The sequence below is a fragment of the Clavelina lepadiformis genome, chromosome 9 (assembly GCF_947623445.1).
Source record: "Clavelina lepadiformis chromosome 9, kaClaLepa1.1, whole genome shotgun sequence".
NCBI classification, from domain to species: Eukaryota; Metazoa; Chordata; class Ascidiacea; order Aplousobranchia; family Clavelinidae; genus Clavelina; species Clavelina lepadiformis.
The window spans coordinates 10,878,821-10,898,570 of record NC_135248.1 but is presented as its reverse complement, the minus strand read 5'-3'; the positions used below and the strand labels follow the sequence as shown (position 1 = coordinate 10,898,570).

The window sequence follows — 19,750 nt, the reverse complement described above, 5'->3', positions numbered from 1 at the left end:
GGATCAAGGCAACGTGTCCATACTAGAAACATTGTAAATATGTCTTTCAAAGTTTGGGTTTATTTCAAAGTATTCGAGGTCCTCGTTAGTATAGTGGTGAGTATCCCCGCCTGTCACGCGGGAGACCGTGGTTCGATTCCCCGAAGGGGAGTGATAAATTTCCTTATTAAATAAAAATAATGTCCTTCAAACTTTGGATTTAATTGGAAATAGTCGAGGTCCTCGTTAGTATAGTGGTGAGTATCCCCGCCTGTCACGCGGGAGACCGGGGTTCGATTCCCCGACGGGGAGTGATATATATTTTTGTTTTAGGATCAAGGCAACGTGTTTATTCTAGAAACATTGTAAATATGTCCTTCAAAGTTTGGGTTTATTTCAAAGTAGTCGAGGTCCTCGTTAGTATAGTGGTGAGTATCCCCGCCTGTCACGCGGGAGACCTGGGGTCGATTTCCCGACAGGGAGTAATATTTTTCTTTGTTTTAGGATCAAGGCAACGTGTCCATAATAGAAACATTGTAAATATGTCCTTCAAAGTTTGGGTTTATTTGAAAGTAGTCGAGGTCCTCGTTAGTATAGTGGTGAGTATCCCCGCCTGTCAAGCGGGAGACCGGGGTTCGATTTCCCGACGGGGAGTAATATATTTCTTTGTTTTAGGATCAAGGCAACGTGTCCATACTAGAAACATTGTAAACATGTCCTTCAAAGTTTGGGTTTATTTCAAAGTAGTCGAGGTCCTCGTTAGTATAGTGGTGAGTATCCCCGCCTGTCACGCGGGAGACCGGGGTTCGATTCTCCGACGGGGAGTGGTATATTTAATTGTTTTAAGAGTAACACAAAGTGTCCATGCTGGAAAAATAAAAAACAATGTCATTCAAAGTTTGGGTTTATTTCAAAGTATTCGAGGTCCTCGTTAGTATAGTGGTGAGTATCCCCGCCTGTCACGCGGGAGACCGTGGTTCGATTCCCCGAAGGGGAGTGATAAATTTCCTTATTAAATAAAAATAATGTCCTTCAAACTTTGGATTTAATTGGAAATAGTCGAGGTCCTCGTTAGTATAGTGGTGAGTATCCCCGCCTGTCGCGCGGGAGACCGGGGTTCGATTCCTAGACGGGAAGTGATTTATATTTTTGTTTTAGGATCAAGGCAACATGTTTATACTAGAAAAATTGTAAATAAGTCCTTCAAAGTTTGGGTTTATTTCAAAGTAGTCGAGGTCTTCGTTAGTATAGTGGTGAGTATCTCCGCCTGTCACGCGGGAGACCGGGGTTCGATTCCCCGACGGGCAGTGATATATTTATTGGTTTCAAGAGTAACACAATGTGTCCATGCTGGAAAAATAAAAAACAATGTGGTTCAAACTTTGTGTTTAATTCGAAATATTCGAGGTCCTCGTTAGTATAGTGGTGAGTATCCCCGCCTGTCACGCGGGAACCCGGGATCGATTCCCGACGGGGAGTGATATATTTCTTTGTGTCAAGAGTAACACAAAGTGTCCATGTTGGAAAAAACTAATGTGGTTCAAACTTTGTGTTTAATTGGAAATAGTCGAGGTCCTCGTTAGTATAGTGGTGAGTATCCCCGCCTGTCACGAGGGAGACCGGGGTTCGATTCCCCGACGGGGAGTGATATATTTATTTGTTTTAAGTCTAACACAAAGTGTCCATGCTGAAAATATAAAAAAAATGTCATTCAAAGTTTGGGTTTATTTGAAAGTAGTCGAGGTCCTCGTTAGTATAGTGGTTAGTATCACCGCCTGTCACGCGGGAGACCGGGGTTCGATTCCCCGACAGGGAGTGATATATTTATTTGTTTTAAGAGTAACACAAAGTGTCCATGCCGGAAAAATAAAAAAAATGTCATTCAAAGTTTCGGTTTATTTCAAAGTAGTCGAGGTCCTCGTTAGTATAGTGGTGAGTATCCCCGCCTGTCACGCGGGAGACCGAGGTACGATTCCCCGACAGGGAGTGATATATTTTTTTGTTTCAGGAACAAGTCAACGTGTCCATACTAGAAACATTGTAAACATGTCCTTCAAAGTTTGGGTTTATTTCAAAGTAGTCGAGGTCCTCGTTAGTATAGTGGTGAGTATCCCCGCCTGTCACGCGGGAGACCGGGGTTCGATTCCCCGACGGCGAGTAATATATTTCTTTGTTTTAGGATCAAGGCAACGTGTCCATACTAGAAAAATTGTAAATATGTCCTTCAAAGTTTGGGTTTATTTCAAAGTATTCGAGGTCCTCGTTAGTATAGTGGTGAGTATCCCCGCCTGTCACGCGGGAGACCGGGGTTCGATTCCCCGACGGGGAGTGGTATATTTCTTTGTTTTAAAAGTAAGACAAATTATCCATACTGGAAAAATAAAAAAAATGTCCTTCAAAGTTTGGATTTAATTCGAACTAGTCGAGGTCCTCGTTAGTATAGTGGTGAGTATCCCCGCCTGTCACGCGGGAGACCGGGGTTCGATTCCCCGACGGGGAGTGATATATATTTTTGTTTTAGGATCAAGGCAACGTGTTTATTCTAGAAACATTGTAAATATGTCCTTCAAAGTTTGGGTTTATTTCAAAGTAGTCGAGGTCCTCGTTAGTATAGTGGTGAGTATCCCCGCCTGTCACACGGGAGACCGGGGTTCGATTTCCCGACGGGGAGTAATATATTTCTTTGTTTTAGGATCAAGGCAACGTGTCCATACTAGAAACATTGTAAATATGTCCTTCAAAGTTTGGGTTTATTTCAAAGTAGTCGAGGTCTTCGTTAGTATAGTGGTGAGTATCCCCGCCTGTCACGAGGGAGACCGGGGATCGATTTCCCGACGGGGAGTGATATATTTTTTTGTTTTAAGATTAAGGCAACGTGTCGATACTAGAAAAATTGTAAAAATGTCCTTCAAAGTTTGGGTTTATTTCAAAGTAGTCGAGGTCCTCGTTAGTATAGTGGTGAGTATCCCCGCCTGTCACGCGGGAGACCGGGGTTCGATTTCCCGACGGGGAGTAATATATTTCTTAGTTTTAGGATCAAGGCAACGTGTCCATACTAGAAACATTGTAAATATGTCTTTCAAAGTTTGGGTTTATTTCAAAGTATTCGAGGTCCTCGTTAGTATAGTGGTGAGTATCTCCGCCTGTCACGCGGGAGACCGGGGTTCGATTCCCCGAAGTGGAGTGATAAATTTCCTTATTAAATAAAAATAATGTCCTTCAAACTTTGGATTTAATTCGAAATAGTCGAGGTCCTCGTTAGTATAGTGGTGAGTATCCCCGCCTGTCACGCGGGAGACCGGGGTTCGATTCCCCGACGGGGAGTGATATATATTTTTGTTTTAGGATCAAGGCAACGTGTTTATTCTAGAAACATTGTAAATATGTCCTTTAAAGTTTGGGTTTATTTCAAAGTAGTCGAGGTCCTCGTTAGTATAGTGGTGAGTATCCCCGCCTTTCACGCGGGAGACCGGGGTTCGATTTCCCGACGGGGAGTAATATATTTCTTTGTTTTAGGATCAAGGCAACGTGTCCATACTAGAAACATTGTAAATATGTCCTTCAAAGTTTGGGTTTATTTCAAAGTAGTCGAGGTCCTCGTTAGTATAGTGGTGAGTATCCCCGCCTGTCACGCGGGAGACCGAGGTTCGATTCCCCGACAAGGAGTGATATATTTATTTGTTTTAAGAGTAACACGAAGTGTCCATGCCGGAAAAATAAAAAAAATGTCACTCAAAGTTTGGGTTTATTTGAAAGTAGTCGAGGTCCTTGTTAGTATAGTGGTGAGTATCCCCGCCTGTCACGCGGGAGACCGAAGTTCGATTCCCCGACGGGGAGTGATATATTTATTTGTTTTAAGAGTAACACAAAGTGTCCATGCCGGAAAAATAAAAAAAATGTCACTCAAAATTTGGGTTTATTTGAAAGTAGTCGAGGTCCTCGTTAGTATAGTGGTGAGTATCCCCGCCTGTCACGCGGGAGACCGGGGTTCGATTCCCCGACGGGGAGTAATATACTTTTTTGTTTTAGGATGAAGGCAACGTGTCCATACTAGAAACATTGTAAAAATGTCCTTCTTAATTTGGGTTTATTTCAATGTAGTCGAGGTCCTCGTTAGTATAGTGGTGAGTATCCCCGCCTGTCACGCGGGAGACCGGGGTTCGATTCCCCGACGGGCAGTGATATATTTATTGCTTTCAAGAGTAACACAAAGTGTCCATGCTGGAAAAAAAAAATGTGGTTCAAACTTTGTGTTTAATTCGAAATAGTCGAGGTCCTCGTTAGTATAGTGGTGAGTATCCCCGCCTGTCACGCGAGAGACTGAGGTTCGATTCCCCGACGGGGAGCGATATATTTATTTGTTTTAAGAGTAACACAAAGTGTCCATGCCGGAAAAACAAAAAAAAATTCATTCAAAGTTTGGGTTTATTTGAAAGTAGTCGAGGTCCTCGTTAGTATAGTGGTGAGTATCACCGCCTGTCACGCGGGAGACCGGGGTTCGATTCCCCGACAGGGAGTGATATATTTATTTGTTTTAAGAGTAACACAAAGTGTCCATGCCGGAAAAATAAAAAAAATGTCATTCAAAGTTTCGGTTTATTTCAAAGTAGTCGAGGTCCTCGTTAGTATAGTGGTGAGTATCCCCGCCTGTCACGCGGGAGACCGAGGTACGATTCCCCGACAGGGAGTGATATATTTTTTTGTTTCAGGAACAAGTCAACGTGTCCATACTAGAAACATTGTAAACATGTCCTTCAAAGTTTGGGTTTATTTCAAAGTAGTCGAGGTCCTCGTTAGTATAGTGGTGAGTATCCCCGCCTGTCACGCGGGAGACCGGGGTTCGATTCCCCGACGGCGAGTAATATATTTCTTTGTTTTAGGATCAAGGCAACGTGTCCATACTAGAAAAATTGTAAATATGTCCTTCAAAGTTTGGGTTTATTTCAAAGTATTCGAGGTCCTCGTTAGTATAGTGGTGAGTATCCCCGCCTGTCACGCGGGAGACCGGGGTTCGATTCCCCGACGGGGAGTGGTATATTTCTTTGTTTTAAAAGTAAGACAAAGTATCCATACTGGAAAAATAAAAAAAATGTCCTTCAAAGTTTGGATTTAATTCGAACTAGTCGAGGTTCTCGTTAGTATAGTGGTGAGTATCCCCGCCTGTCACGCGGGAGCCCGGGGTTCGATTCCCCGACGGGGAGTGATATATATTTTTGTTTTAGGATCAAGGCAACGTGTTTATTCTAGAAACATTGTAAATATGTCCTTCAAAGTTTGGGTTTATTTCAAAGTAGTCGAGGTCCTCGTTAGTATAGTGGTGAGTATCCCCGCCTGTCACGCGGGAGACCGGGGTTCGATTTTCCGACGGGGAGTAATATATTTCTTTGTTTTAGGATCAAGGCAACGTGTCCATACTAGAAACATTGTAAATATGTCCTTCAAAGTTTGGGTTTATTTCAAAGTAGTCGAGGTCCTCGTTAGTATAGTGGTGAGTATCCCCGCCTGTCACGCGGGAGACCGGGGTTCGATTTCCCGACGGGGAGTAATATATTTCTTAGTTTTAGGATCAAGGCAACGTGTCCATACTAGAAACATTGTAAATATGTCTTTCAAAGTTTGGGTTTATTTCAAAGTATTCGAGGTCCTCGTTAGTATAGTGGTGAGTATCCCCGCCTGTCACGCGGGAGACCGTGGTTCGATTCCCCGAAGGGGAGTGATAAATTTCCTTATTAAATAAAAATAATGTCCTTCAAACTTTGGATTTAATTGGAAATAGTCGAGGTCCTAGTTAGTATAGTGGTGAGTATCCCCGCCTGTCACGCGGGAGACCGGGGTTCGATTCCCCGACGGGGAGTGATATATATTTTTGTTTTAGGATCAAGGCAACGTGTTTATTCTAGAAACATTGTAAATATGTCCTTCAAAGTTTGGGTTTATTTCAAAGTAGTCGAGGTCCTCGTTAGTATAGTGGTGAGTATCCCCGCCTGTCACGCGGGAGACCTGGGGTCGATTTCCCGACAGGGAGTAATATTTTTCTTTGTTTTAGGATCAAGGCAACGTGTCCATAATAGAAACATTGTAAATATGTCCTTCAAAGTTTGGGTTTATTTGAAAGTAGTCGAGGTCCTCGTTAGTATAGTGGTGAGTATCCCCGCCTGTCAAGCGGGAGACCGGGGTTCGATTTCCCGACGGGGAGTAATATATTTCTTTGTTTTAGGATCAAGGCAACGTGTCCATACTAGAAACATTGTAAACATGTCCTTCAAAGTTTGGGTTTATTTCAAAGTAGTCGAGGTCCTCGTTAGTATAGTGGTGAGTATCCCCGCCTGTCACGCGGGAGACCGGGGTTCGATTCTCCGACGGGGAGTGGTATATTTAATTGTTTTAAGAGTAACACAAAGTGTCCATGCTGGAAAAATAAAAAACAATGTCATTCAAAGTTTGGGTTTATTTCAAAGTATTCGAGGTCCTCGTTAGTATAGTGGTGAGTATCCCCGCCTGTCACGCGGGAGACCGTGGTTCGATTCCCCGAAGGGGAGTGATAAATTTCCTTATTAAATAAAAATAATGTCCTTCAAACTTTGGATTTAATTGGAAATAGTCGAGGTCCTCGTTAGTATAGTGGTGAGTATCCCCGCCTGTCACGCGGGAGACCGGGGTTCGATTCCCCGACGGGGAGTGATATCTATTTTTGTTTTAGGATCAAGGCAACGTGTTTATTCTAGAAACATTGTAAATATGTCCTTCAAAGTTTGGGTTTATTTCAAAGTAGTCGAGGTCCTCGTTAGTATAGTGGTGAGTATCCCCGCCTGTCACGCGGGAGACCGGGGTTCGATTCCCGACGGGGAGTGATATATTTCTTTGTTTTAAAAGTAACACAAAGTGTCCATACTGGAAAAATTGTAAAAATGTCTTTTAAACTTTGTATTTAATTCGAAGCACTCGAGGTCCTCGTTAGTATAGCGGTGAGTATCTCCGCCTGTCACGTGGGAGACCGTAATTCGATTCCTTGATGTGGTGTTATACATTACTTTGTTTTGGGAACAAGAAAACGTGTCCATACTCGAAACATTGTAAAAATGTCGTTCAAACTTTGTATTTAAACCGAAGTTATCGAGGTCCTCGTTAGTATAGTGGTGAGTATCCCCGCCTGTCACGCGGGAGACCGGTGTTCGATTCCCAAACGGGGAGTGATGCATATCTTTTTTTAGGAACAAGACAAAGTGTCCATACTACAAACATTGTAAAAATGTCCTTCAAATTTTGTGTTTAATTGCAAATAGTCGAGGTCCTCGTTAGTATAGTGGTGAGTATCCCCGCCTGTCACGCGGGAGAATGGGGTTCGATTCCCCGACGGGGAGTGATATATTTTTTTGTTTTAAGAGTAACACAAAGTGTCCACAAAGTCTCAATACTTTAAAAAGCGGACCTGTCAGATTAATATATTTTTCTGGTTGGTTCTAGATAAGACTCAACAATAATAACTTACTACATATAAAGGAAACGACGGTGAATAGTTTTGCATTATTTAACAGTTGTAAATAATTGCCTATTGGACAATTAATAAAGTCAGCATTTCAGTTTTTATACAAACAATAGCTAAAGCACAAAAACCTACAACAGCGCTGTCATTCCCCCCTATGGTCCCCAAAAATGCAACAGTATTAACTCTCAAATGAAATCTCCCATTCAGCAAAAATTCCAAAGCAATTCCACTAAACGTGGATATAATGACGTCGACAATGAAGACTTCATCCAACGCTAGTGACCATTTCAAACCATTGACGAAGAGCCTCGCTCAACGTTTCCGGCAGCGCGTTGATATCGCGTATGATGACGTAGAATGGAAAAGGAAAATCGGTCAAGTACGACCGAATTTCCGGCATCTGAAATGAGACGAAAGCGTTAAGGCTGCGCGAATGACGACCCTTAATGAGGGCTTTACGCACGCACCTTTCCTGCTTCTTTAAATATCGGGACTTTAATGTCAAGAATCGAATCCTTCATGTCCGGATTGTCAAGTATTACAAAAGCTAGAAATACTCCGGCGTCAATGGCGGAGCGTACAGCCCTTTCGACTCTTTCGCGGCCTTCAACGTAAAGTCCTCTGCCGTCTAAAAAAGAATTTAGATCAAAGTAAAACGGTATAATATTTTGTATATAGTTAAAATTTAAATGTTAGGTAATCTGGGAACACGACTTAAAATGTGACGGCGTTCGGAATGCCTGGTTCGAGTATAAACTTATTATTACTATAATCATCGCACTGTCAAATATTTCTAAATTCTAAGCACCACGCATAAGGGAGCCTAAAATGACTTGATTACCAAGCATACAGAGCAAGTAAAAAAACGGGTAAAACTAAATGCATATACCGTTATACACAGGTAGGATTAAATCATATTGTTAGAGTAAGTACAATGTTTTGCAGAACCGATTACGAGTCATCTAAACTCCCGCCTGAGTCGTCCTACCTGACACAATGATGAGGAGTTGAGATATTCTCGGATCAGTTGATGAAGAATAAGATACCTGTGCCGCCTTCATGAATCTCGTACTAGCATCCAATAGCTGCACAGGAAAATGGCAAAACGAGTTAAAAAAAATGTATATGTTTAACTGTTTGTTGATGATTACAAAAATACCTACCTTTGCTATCTTCGTTTGCTCTTGTTTAAAAGAGCATTGCTGGAGCACTGAAGCGCCCGATTGATCTGTGAAGGGCTGATTAAAATCGTGTAAAAGTTTTGCATCTTCGCCAAAATTGCAAACTGCCAGCTGGCCGGCTTCCAGGGTAGATAAAGCGGTTGATATGACCGCGAGTGATTCAAAAGCCAGCTATGTACAGAAGACAGTTTCAAAGGATGTCCATTGTCCGTTCGTATCAACGCACAATCAGACTTATCCTTAAACTATACAAAATTTAAAAGTGCTAAAGATGACAACATGACGAAAAATGAGCCGCAACATTAACTTTTTCACTGACGGCCCGAACTTGTCTTCGGAGAGGCTAAGACACACCGAAAATTTCACATGTATGTTTTGAGACGTCAGTACATCGACTTACCTGTTTGGTATGGTTGTCTGACATGCTTGACGAATCGTCTATTGCAAGCATTATCTGGTATTCTCTCTTGCTTGGCTTCGATCTACGCAGCCAGATTTTATCCTTACGAAATCCGCTTGCTATATAAGGTATCACCTGTAACAACAGTATTTATTTATTAATTAAAAAGTATTTCAGTGAAAATACATGCAATGTCAATGTGCAATTAAACGAATCATTGCACAAGACGCATATTCTTTAACAGAATAAATGTAGCTAATTTACGTATTGCCAGAAATAGCACTCTCATATCAAGCTGCAAGTTTTAAAAGCAAAGCCAAGACATGCCTTTCTCATGTTTAAGCGTTTTCCACTTCGATAATCTCCTTGCAATTTGGCAGCCTGAGTGGGTTCCAAAATCAGGCGAAGTTGCTCGCTGAGCTCCTGCGAAAGTGGCTGAGTGACGCTCTGGTATTGATGCCACATCGTTTCTGCTTCAGAAATCTAGAGTAAAAATAAACACACTAACAAAAATGTCTGTGTACGTTGCAATAAAGTAAACCATAAAATCTCCTTCGTACAAAATAAACCTGCAATGTCGACCGCGTAAGCACATGGAATAATTTTACTTTAGTGCCAGATCTGTGATATATTTCATTTAAAAAAATTTCATGAAAAAAAGTGGTTTTGCAATGAATTCAAACGCGTTAAAGACGTTAGGTTTAGTCTAGTTGACAGGTTTGTGCGAAGGATGTTAAAAGTTAAACACCTCTATTTCATCATGTTGCAAAGTCGAACTTAAATGTTGTTCCATTTCTGCGCGAATTTTCACAATTTCGTCCGGAGTTAGCGCGAGAAATTCCTTGTTCATCGACCACTGAGCAACTGCAAAAAAGAAACGCATTCCATCAGTCATTTAAGACAAGAAAGTGGTCAATAGACAAAATTGCAAAAACGTTGCAAAGTTATTTTTTCACGAGATCAAAATATTGACAACATAAAACCGCTATTTAAAAGCATTCACAAGTATTTTATTGTCATGACAAGATGTTCGACAAATGACTTGAATGTAAATCCCTACTGTTTGTGTGCAAAGAAGACAAAGGTAAGTCACGTTCTTCCATTAATCCATCTTTGTCATTTTCCTGCAACTGCTCTGCTTCTTTAGACTCAGTGATGTCATCGATTACGTCAGTACACACGTCATTACTCTGACGAAAACAAAATTAGAAAATCGAAAACGAAGTTTGCAATAAGTTTTGGCCGGACGTGTTTATACCAGTTGCTGGGGATTCTTTGTCAAGTCTTCGTTCTTGTTTTCATTTCCTTCAACAGTTTCCATGACAACGTCATCTTCGTTATCCATATCACCAATGTTAGTCGGTAATTCCTAAACCCAGTACACAAAAAAATATAACAAAAACGTATGTGCTTACATAATAAGCGATTTAACAACCTGATAACTACAGCTGATTTTGATATAGGTAGCGCTTTATTAGCAAGGAAATAGCTTGTACCAATCCGAGCGTCACTAATTCTGCAGCTTCAGTTCAAAGACAACAAAGTGATCTCACCTCGTTTTCCTTTTCTTTCTCCTCATCATCATGAACGAGCTGCTGCTTCCTTTGTTCTTCGGTCGCAGCATCCAGCGCCTCAGCATCGTATCTAAGGATGGGAAGAAGAGTTAGTTTGTTTTTACAGCATGAACAAATTTACTGAGCACAAAATGTTTACCCCTTGACATCTTCACTGACGTGCTGATGCAGATCAGCGTCATTGCTCTTGCTCTTGCTTTCGTCATCATCTTCAACCTCTTTTACGTCATCCATCATCCTTAGCCGCTTCGGTATAACTGGCTGCAAAAAAATTTGTTCATTTGTCACATTATACATTCACATATATGATGACGTCACACGTTGATCAGTGGGAAATGGGAGGACACCTTTGAATCTGCTAAACTTCGTTTTGAATCACTTTCCCCGGACTTCCTTTCAATTTGTGCCTTTTCCTCCTGCTCTTCATGGCTCTCACTAGCGCTTTTACTGGTTAAGTTTGCTGACTCGTGGCCGCTTTGATCTTTTGACGGTGCACGACCACCTTTGTCGTCATCTTTGCCTTGAAAAATAAAAAAGAAAGTGCAAAATCGAGTGCTACTGCGATCACGGTAAACTGGATTCAAAAAAGCTATACAAGCATTATTTCCAAGTGTGAATTTACCTAACTTATTATAGTATATTAACTACACTACCTTCGTTGTCCATTTGCTGTGACATTTCTTCTGTTGCATCATCACATTGCATGACGTCGTCTTCAGTAACCTGTTTCTCTGCCCTAAAAATAAAGACAGATTTTTCATGTTATACGTCTAAAAAGGCAATATATGGTACGGTAAATAGTTTAATTTAAATCCTTGGAAATAATAAATGCAAAGAAATGAATTACTCTTTTGAAGATGTTACCTTGAAGACTTGTCACGCACTTCATGATCTTCTGCCTGCTCTTCTTCAATGGGAATTTGGTTTCCAGCGTTTCTGGTTGTGTCATCATGATCATCCTAGATTAAACAGAAAACAAGTGATAAGTTGTTGTGAAAAATACCTTTTATCTCTTCACGGTAAGTTAATGAAGATTTCAAAACCTCCACATCATTTTCTTCATCATCTTCCTGCTTCTCCTCATTTGTCTGAGCGTTTTGTAAATCCTCTTGTTCATTATTTGCATCTTCTCCTGCAGCATCGTCATCACTCTGGTCATCTTCCATCACTTTCTTTTCTTCGTTACTTTCCTCTGTTGTATTTTTTTCATCCATTTCATCCTGAATTTCATCACCAGCATCATTATCTTGATTCTTGTCATCTTCAGCAGTTATTTCTGTTTCTTTGTCTAAACAACACACTTTTACAGTAATTATAATAAAATGCAGTAGTCATAATTACAAAATGTAATAATTGTAATTTAAAACATTTGTACAGTACCTTAAAAATGCGATAAGTATTTAATTTTATGTATGGTATTTTAAAAGCTACAATACCTTCGTTTTCAGTGATGTCCATGTTTTCATCTAATTTATCATCTTGAAGTGTATCATTATCTGGTGATTCATCTGTGCAAGTTAAATCCAATTAAATTGTTAGACATAAGCTACAATAAACTACAGTACTTTAAAAAATAAAACTGAATACAAACCTTACTACAATAAAACACATTTTACAACATTTATGACAAAATTAATTTTGTTATCATGTATCATCAACAGTTATCTTTTAATTGAAGTTTATTATCACAAAGGAAAAAGCTTTAAATAAAAATAATAAACTTCTTTAATAACCTACCTTCCTTCTCTTCATCTCCGTTTCCATCATCGATGTTGATATCATCAGGAAGGTCCATTGGTTCTGGAGGAGGATTTGGCTCTGACTCATGGATGTCATCTCTGGAATACAAAAATTAGATGTTGACGTTACCTTGCAGGTCTTTGCAGCAGAATATAAGCTAAGCAACAGTAGGGTAGCATGTTTTTGGTGCTGGTGTGTATGTGTGGTAGCAGTGCTTACATGCCACCTTTTTAGCGCTATTGTATTCAACATTTTACACATATTGTTATACTTTTTCCCCTTTTCCCATTCTTTGATTATTATAATTTGGGAGAATATTTTTATTATGGTGCAGTGGTTAGCATTGTGCATTCACACCCGTAGTTTAAGGCAAAAAGCCGAAAGATTTGACAATAAATGATCACATAGTGACATGCACTGAATATAATCAATCAAATCAATCTTCACTTTTCGTTTGGATCAAATTCACTTTGATCTCCAAACTTCTCTTCCTCTTCTTTCTTTTCTTCATTTTTCCCTTCATGAACTTCATCATCCCTTGCAGCGAGTTCACTTTGCTCCTAAAATAATTTCATAAAATCAAATAATAATAATAATAAATATAAAACAGATACCTTGAGGATAATAACTATATACTTAACAAAGGTAATCCCTAATCTTTGTAGTTAAACTTACAGGTAGTTAAATTTTTTCAGACATAAAAATATGTTAAGATTTTGTTTATTTCTATATAAGAGCTGCTGCTGTTTGCATTAAACTGAAATTATACCGAATCAACGCCTTGTCCTTTTTCCTCTTTCTTGTCACTCGAATCTTCCTGTTCCTCTTCCTCATCTGATCCCCACATCCGCTCATCCAATTTATTTGCTTCATCTTCATCGCCAAGATCACCCATTTGCTTCTCAAGATCCTAAAAAAATTAACTAAAGACATTAAAATCCTACTTAAGCTAAATTCTGATCAATTTAAAAGATGAGGGAGAATGGTCCACACAAAATTTATAAACCAGAGAGGTGTTCAACCTTCCTTGGAGCTCAAATCAAACCTCTTTCTCCGTCTCTTCCTCGCTGTTCTCATCATCAGGAGGAGCGTCATCTTGGAATTTTCCATCAAAGTCTGTAGACATCTCGATAGCGTTATCTTCTGGTGGAATATCGTCATTATCATCATCTTGGTTTTTTGTATCAGGATTATCCTCGACCTGTTGAGTGACAATGACACTTGTCTTTTGAACTTGACACTTATTATACGATCAAATGACTCTAACTGGTGTCAGTGCAATATGTATTGTAGGTGCACAATAGTACTATATAGGCATAGTATAGGCATATAGATCACAGTGCATATATGACATACGTACACAGGCAAAAAAATTAGAAGAATCAAAGCGATGTCTTGCCTCCATTTTTACATTAATCATTATATAAAAAAAATTAATTGTGATTCCAAATGAAACATTATAATAATGATGGTGACAACGATTAATATGTTCTGAAACCTGATTTTCCTCCTCAATTTGATCACTGACATCCTTTGATCCTTGGCCTTCACCAATTCCAGCATCTTCCACCTCCTTGAATTCTCCTGTATCTTCTGTGACAAACAAAAAATGACTTTTTACTTCCATTGCTTTGTGACAATGCACTAAAAAAACTTATAAACTATCGAAATCCCTGTACACACAGAGAAAGGAAAATATTTGTAAGCAACAAAAATTCATTAATTAGTTGTCGTTTTAGGCCATGCACTGTGCAACTTTGTATTATTCTATGATGTATTATGCGACTTATTTACAAGTTCTACACACCTGACAACTCCTCTTCAAATTCAGCCGGTGGACAGAATCCCTTAGCAGCGACTTCCGAAAATATACTGAGCAATACAAAGTTTAATTTACATGTGACACGATGAGTTATGGCTGATGCAAGTGAGACTTCTTTGACCACCGTGGCAAAAGGTTGTATGATCGAGCGTAGAGACTTGAGAGTCTTTGCTAAAAGCTTTAAATTGAAGAAAATAATAACATAAATGTTGTGTTTATTAATATGTATATAGATATATTTTTTTCATTCTATGCTTGCTAAGACAAAATTCCTGCTTTTCAATATGTTGTAAGAGCAAAATATCAGAAAAAAACACATTTTATTTCTTGAGGGAAAGCAAAGATTTACAAGTAACAATATACCTCTGTATGTTCTTCCTTTCCTGCCATTTTCTGTATGAGTTCAAGTAAGTTTAAAACTTTGACTCTAAAATTTTGAACATCTAAATTTTCAAAGTAGTTCATGGTCCGTTGGTTGATGTAAGTAGTAAAATGCATTTCCAACAAATTAACTTCAGTTTCTGTTTCAAGGCTCTGGATTAAAGTTGTATATTATGTAACACAACATTAAATCAACCGAAAAAAAACATATTGAACCAAAACTTTAGCAAAGTTTTTGTAATTCAAATCACTGACGTTAATACTTCTCTGATAAACACTGGAATTTCATATCAATTACATTGGATATCTTTTACCTGTAATTCACTAGAAAACTTCACCAAATTTTGAACTCGAAGCATAACTGAAGATAGGAAGTCTTCCAAGTCACACAACAGTTCATCAGTAGATATTGCTTCATTATCTGAAAATCAAAACAAAAATTAGCTCTTACTAGTTTTGAAATATTTGTCTCAAAGGTAATAATCATTAATCATCCATAAATCATAAATCAGTAATCTATTGTACATGAATACCATACCAGGATGATTCTTTGAACTTTCCCTGCAGGAAAGCAGAATATTTTGACATTCAACCAGGTCAATGAGCAGGGGTGAAGTTGGACTAAGGTTTTGGGACCAACTAGTAGAAGTTTCAAAAAGTGGGAAAATTTCTTTTGAAATTCTTTGGCTCGACTCTTGCATGGAAGCGTTGCAAGCTTCAACTACTTGTATTATGGAAGACAAAATCATACAACCTGTAAATAAGAAGTCATCATTATTGAAGCAAGACTTAATGTAACACCAATAAGATACTAATTCACTAACTTAGACACGCACCGTAAACTTCCAAAATAGATCACATTCTGCAGTGTTACCTGTCTTGATAGACCCAAACTGGTCAAAACATTTATCTGTAACTTTCTTCAAGTTATTACATGCTGCTTTGATCAAATTAATTTCCTTGTTTGTGCTTGTCATAACCTCTGTCCATAACTTGTCACCATAGCGGCAGAAGCTAATTTTTGGCGGACAGATATGTGGAAAGAGCTTGCTTGCATCATACTCATCTGCAATATTTTCAATAAAAACAGGGCATTTTAGGTGATCCAACAATAATAAAAATAGTCTAAAACATAGTTAAAACACAATTGCACAAGCAATGAACATAACAGTCAATCTCTAAAATGTAACGTATACGGCTGAAGGAATTAATAAACTGTCATGTTTATTTTATACCAGTATCTGTGTTTTTGGGACAGCACTTCAGGGTTGTTTGAAATTTTTCGAGAGCACCCAACCACTCATTCAAAGCGTTGCGGCATGAGTGAATCTTGCTAGTTGCATTTGTCTGACATGGGAGCTGGGTATCTGTGCAGAAGACATTCATTTGTTAACTTAATTAATGAAATTTATGTTAGGTTGTTTGTTATATCATTTGTTGTGGAGTTGGATTTTATTATTTCTTTGTTTGTTTGGGTATAAGTAATAATTTTGACAGCTAAAATTACCTTCCTCCTTGGCAAAATCAATGAGAACTGCATTGAGTTGGTCCAGTATTTTGTTGGTCTGTGTCAGCTCTGACATAACTTGCCGTTGTTCCGTTGCAAGATGAAACAGATGAGCCGTAAAGCCTCGGAGCCGATCAATGTGTGACCTTCCTATTTCCTAGTAAACAATTTTCATTGCTTCAATTTTCATTTTCATGGTTGTATTTGAAAATAAAAATGGCACTAGTAGCAACACCACCAACTTAATAATATTGGTCGGTAAATTGTTACATCTATAAATTTCAATGAATAATAACAAATTATTAACAGGCGATACCTCTTTTTTATATTTTTAGTTATAAGTCTTATTTAAAGCTATCTACTATTTACCTTGTTTGGGGAATTTAGAGCAGCTGTTAGAGACGAAAATCTTGAAATCATTCTGTAAAAATACTTCTCCCCTGATTGAAGTGAGTTCTGTATTAGTCCATGTCCAATGTTTCCAGAAGAGTCTCCAAAATGTGAAGGCGTTGGTAAAAGAACAAAGCTATCAGTACTGTGGTTATTTAGCCAAACTAACCCTTTTCTGTACGATAAACCTGTGAAATATAGATACCTATGTTTAACAGCATGAAATGCTATCAAACATTTTAATTCCACATGTCAAATTTTATATTAAAAGCCTTTCATTGCTATTTAAATGAATGAATTAAATGGTAGCTGTAGTATGTTTCTTGTACCAATATCTCGCAATAACTTGAAAAGGTCTGACAAGGATTTTCGTTTTCTCGATTGGATATGTTTCACTTCCATGAGACGCTTTTTCCTAAGCTCTTCATCACTCGATGTGGCTGTACTGGGTTCCAAACCTCTCAGTATTTTAAAGTTTTCAATAATATTTGCTGCAGCGATGAAAGTTGAATGTAAAAATTAAATGTAGAAATAAAAAAATATGAAAACTTTAAAAATTACAGCAGAAAATGAAAATGTAAGTTAATAGGTAAAGAAAATTTAAGTGATCTCATGAATACTCAAGCATAGTAAAAAACAGTGTTTGTAATCATGGAAAGTCTTATATGAAATCAGATTTTCATGATGATAAATTGTAATCTACTTACCAGTGGTGTCTTCCAAGTCAAGCAACAACTGTGGCATTGATTTGTTCATCTGCTTAACCCAACCTGAACAATGCTTTTGCAGTTTGTCAGCAATAGCAGGCAATCTGCTTAACTGGGGGATGCTTAAATCACCAGACACATGAAAGCTTGTAACATTCTCCATGTTCTGCATCATTTCCAACTTCGAACCAGAGTTGTCCAACCATTTTTTGCATAGCAACATACCCTGTGACTGTGAGCCCTACCAAATTCAGAAATAAAACCATGGAATATTTTTTCAAAAATAAAAGCAGAAAACAAAGTAATAAAAAAAATAAAGGCATGAAGAAAAAAATTATATTGATAAAGGAATGTAGGGAGGTGTCGTGTATAGTGCTTAATCTTACATCTGATGTTGATGCAAAAGCAGAAGGTTGACCTTTTAACACGTTTAGGTGTACGGGTTCCTCCAAAGCTGTTGAGAACTTCTTGACAAATTTGAACAAATTGCGATGGGTTCTGTAGTTTTTGATAGTTAAGAATTCAGTTATTGTCCTGATATAGATGTTTTCATAATTAATTGTGTTTCAAATGTTAATTATCAGATATCACTGATAAAGGTTTAGTGTTGCTACATGTACAACTGAAGTAGTATTCTTACTTGATGGTAGAGTCTTTAACTGCATAAAAGTTGATGTCATTCCATTTTGCGATTTTGACAAAAGACTTAAGATCCTTCTCAATTGGTTGCCTCAGTGATGCAATTCGAACTTTCAAGGCATCTAAGAATTGCTTGTAGTAGCAATGCAGATTTATGAAAACCATCGCCAATGGGTCTGTAAACAAACGAAACAATTATTGTCAACTTGTTGGACAATGAAACACAGTATGTCCAGAATTACTGCATCTATCATAAATTTTTCTAATAGATTGTGTTTGACAGGCAAATGAACCCAAACAAAAAAAAAGAAGGAACCAAAAAATAAAAAAGTTTAAACCAAAAAAAGAAATGGAAGTGAGAAGTTGATAAGTTTGTAATGAACCTTGTTTCTGGTGTTTACAGCAAAGATGAGAATAAAATACACTCAAGAGATTCAATCTTGCTTCAAATTGACCAATTTTAGATGTTTCAATAAATTTTTGCAAAGTTGTTGAAATGTTCTTGACCTCTGAAATTTGATCACCTAAATTTAAAAAAAGAAATTACAACAAATTACTAATAAAAAAACTTTAATTTTAAAATGACTAGGCAACCATGGTATTAAAAATCACCTTCATAAGAATTTTCGTCATATTCATCAACAATCTGATACAAATAAAACCACCAGTTTGTCAAATCTTTGCGAGCGTTCTGTTGAGCATCATCCAGCAAGCGATTCCAGCTTTTGAGTTCGAGGCGTCGCCAATCGAGGATGAGTGTTGTCACAGCTTCTAGGTGATGACTGATAGAAACTTGCTTACTTGCATTGCTCTCCCATTCCTGCCAGGGTAAGCAAAATATTAACAAAAGCCTCAATTATTTCACAAAAGAAGTAACAAAGTATGAAGTGCCGATCATTACACCAAGCCAATACTCTGAAGGTTTAGTACAATAAAAAAACTACCTGGGCTTTTTCAAGAAGCAATTCTAGACCAGTGACAAACTTCATAATGGGGAAGGTAATTGAGAAAGACAAAATCCTGTCTATAATGACTATGAGGTGGTTCAAAACTGGATGTTTGGGCCATTCGACCAACAGCTTTTCGGTCACCGTGTTATGAAAGTCTTGCAGAACAGGCAAACATCTGGAGACTTCTGATGGTGTTGGATCCACATAAATATTCACAGAAGAAATGTCTACAACATACACAAGAGCTTTAAACACAAACAACATACCAATCAAAAGCCCATATAAATACGCTGCATACAACGAGACTTAGAGATAATAGCAATGTTATTCAAATTTGATGGTGGATTCCATGTTAATCCCAATATACAATAAAAAGGGAAAAGTTAATTATAATTAAAAGTCAAACTTTAGAGTGTTACTCTCCTATACTCTGCCCTTTTAATACCATTCTGATTAGTATTATTAACCTTGATCGATGGTGAGATAGTTATTGATGTTTACAGAAGCAAGAATATGGCTTCTCAGTAATGCATGATCAACTTTATGTCCGAGCAACCATGGAAGCATCGATGTTAATGTTGATGACATCATTCGGTGGAAAAATAGTTCAGGTATACAGGAGTAAAAGCAATCAACAGGAGCAACTGCTAAATCAAAAAACACAGCTTGGAAAATCTTTTTCTTCCTAAAGTTATAATATGAAACTGGGTTATACCTCAAATTTTACTTTACCTGGATCAGATCTTTTTACATTTTCTTTTACTTTGCTATTTGGCGCCTTTGTATTCAAATTATCCTCTTGACAGTTGGTTCGATATTCAGGTTGTGCTACGGAGAGCTCACAATGAACAAGAGCAGCAAGGTCAAATACTGTATCTGAGAAACTTAGTTTATGATTGTCATTTAAATTTTCAGCACTTTTCGTTTCGATTTCATTTAAACCAGTAGGATCCAGTAAGTCCGAAACAACCTAAAAGTAAAAAGGCATCTACAA

General features: G+C 38.1%; 1 protein-coding gene and 8 non-coding genes across 11 annotated transcripts in view; 8 read left to right on the top strand and 1 right to left on the bottom strand.

Annotated features, from left to right (window-relative positions):
• The first annotated feature begins 219 nt into the window (after positions 1-219).
• Positions 220-291, top strand: Trnad-guc (transfer RNA aspartic acid (anticodon GUC)). Its single transcript has one exon. It is a non-coding gene; the product is annotated as a tRNA-Asp (tRNA).
• A 1,945-nt stretch (positions 292-2,236) lies between these two features.
• Positions 2,237-2,308, top strand: Trnad-guc (transfer RNA aspartic acid (anticodon GUC)). Its single transcript has one exon. It is a non-coding gene; the product is annotated as a tRNA-Asp (tRNA).
• Positions 2,309-2,407: 99 nt separating this feature from the next.
• Trnad-guc (transfer RNA aspartic acid (anticodon GUC)) lies at positions 2,408-2,479 on the top strand. Its single transcript has one exon. It is a non-coding gene; the product is annotated as a tRNA-Asp (tRNA).
• Positions 2,480-3,231: 752 nt separating this feature from the next.
• Trnad-guc (transfer RNA aspartic acid (anticodon GUC)) lies at positions 3,232-3,303 on the top strand. The gene has a single exon. It is a non-coding gene; the product is annotated as a tRNA-Asp (tRNA).
• A 99-nt stretch (positions 3,304-3,402) lies between these two features.
• Trnae-uuc (transfer RNA glutamic acid (anticodon UUC)) lies at positions 3,403-3,474 on the top strand. Its single transcript has one exon. It is a non-coding gene; the product is annotated as a tRNA-Glu (tRNA).
• A 441-nt stretch (positions 3,475-3,915) lies between these two features.
• On the top strand, positions 3,916-3,987 carry Trnad-guc (transfer RNA aspartic acid (anticodon GUC)). The gene has a single exon. It is a non-coding gene; the product is annotated as a tRNA-Asp (tRNA).
• Positions 3,988-4,937: 950 nt separating this feature from the next.
• On the top strand, positions 4,938-5,009 carry Trnad-guc (transfer RNA aspartic acid (anticodon GUC)). The gene has a single exon. It is a non-coding gene; the product is annotated as a tRNA-Asp (tRNA).
• Positions 5,010-6,586: 1,577 nt separating this feature from the next.
• Positions 6,587-6,658, top strand: Trnad-guc (transfer RNA aspartic acid (anticodon GUC)). Its single transcript has one exon. It is a non-coding gene; the product is annotated as a tRNA-Asp (tRNA).
• Positions 6,659-7,391: 733 nt separating this feature from the next.
• LOC143469993 (midasin-like) overlaps positions 7,392-19,750 on the bottom strand; it is a 42,507-nt gene continuing 30,148 nt past the window's right edge. For 2 of the 3 annotated variants that reach the window (XM_076967818.1, XM_076967820.1), the window contains exons 67-104: positions 19,489-19,726; positions 19,224-19,403; positions 18,751-18,983; positions 18,419-18,626; positions 18,190-18,330; positions 17,808-17,982; positions 17,554-17,665; positions 17,168-17,408; positions 16,790-16,951; positions 16,440-16,648; positions 16,071-16,227; positions 15,799-15,930; positions 15,438-15,629; positions 15,102-15,317; positions 14,878-14,984; positions 14,546-14,716; positions 14,168-14,360; positions 13,859-13,953; positions 13,406-13,561; positions 13,130-13,270; positions 12,808-12,920; positions 12,358-12,458; positions 12,057-12,128; positions 11,664-11,908; positions 11,485-11,579; positions 11,274-11,356; positions 10,968-11,140; positions 10,760-10,881; positions 10,600-10,690; positions 10,305-10,415; positions 10,107-10,236; positions 9,795-9,910; positions 9,374-9,529; positions 9,047-9,181; positions 8,629-8,817; positions 8,454-8,550; positions 7,933-8,093; positions 7,392-7,865 (exon numbers count right to left, since the gene is read on the bottom strand). In XM_076967818.1, coding sequence (XP_076823933.1) covers positions 7,731-7,865; positions 7,933-8,093; positions 8,454-8,550; positions 8,629-8,817; positions 9,047-9,181; positions 9,374-9,529; positions 9,795-9,910; positions 10,107-10,236; positions 10,305-10,415; positions 10,600-10,690; positions 10,760-10,881; positions 10,968-11,140; positions 11,274-11,356; positions 11,485-11,579; positions 11,664-11,908; positions 12,057-12,128; positions 12,358-12,458; positions 12,808-12,920; positions 13,130-13,270; positions 13,406-13,561; positions 13,859-13,953; positions 14,168-14,360; positions 14,546-14,716; positions 14,878-14,984; positions 15,102-15,317; positions 15,438-15,629; positions 15,799-15,930; positions 16,071-16,227; positions 16,440-16,648; positions 16,790-16,951; positions 17,168-17,408; positions 17,554-17,665; positions 17,808-17,982; positions 18,190-18,330; positions 18,419-18,626; positions 18,751-18,983; positions 19,224-19,403; positions 19,489-19,726 — 5,784 coding nt within the window. In that variant the 3' untranslated portion in view covers positions 7,392-7,730. The remainder of the gene's footprint in view (positions 7,866-7,932; positions 8,094-8,453; positions 8,551-8,628; positions 8,818-9,046; positions 9,182-9,373; positions 9,530-9,794; positions 9,911-10,106; positions 10,237-10,304; positions 10,416-10,599; positions 10,691-10,759; positions 10,882-10,967; positions 11,141-11,273; positions 11,357-11,484; positions 11,580-11,663; positions 11,909-12,056; positions 12,129-12,357; positions 12,459-12,807; positions 12,921-13,129; positions 13,271-13,405; positions 13,562-13,858; positions 13,954-14,167; positions 14,361-14,545; positions 14,717-14,877; positions 14,985-15,101; positions 15,318-15,437; positions 15,630-15,798; positions 15,931-16,070; positions 16,228-16,439; positions 16,649-16,789; positions 16,952-17,167; positions 17,409-17,553; positions 17,666-17,807; positions 17,983-18,189; positions 18,331-18,418; positions 18,627-18,750; positions 18,984-19,223; positions 19,404-19,488; positions 19,727-19,750) is intronic. The other variant, XM_076967819.1, reaches the window with a different exon arrangement.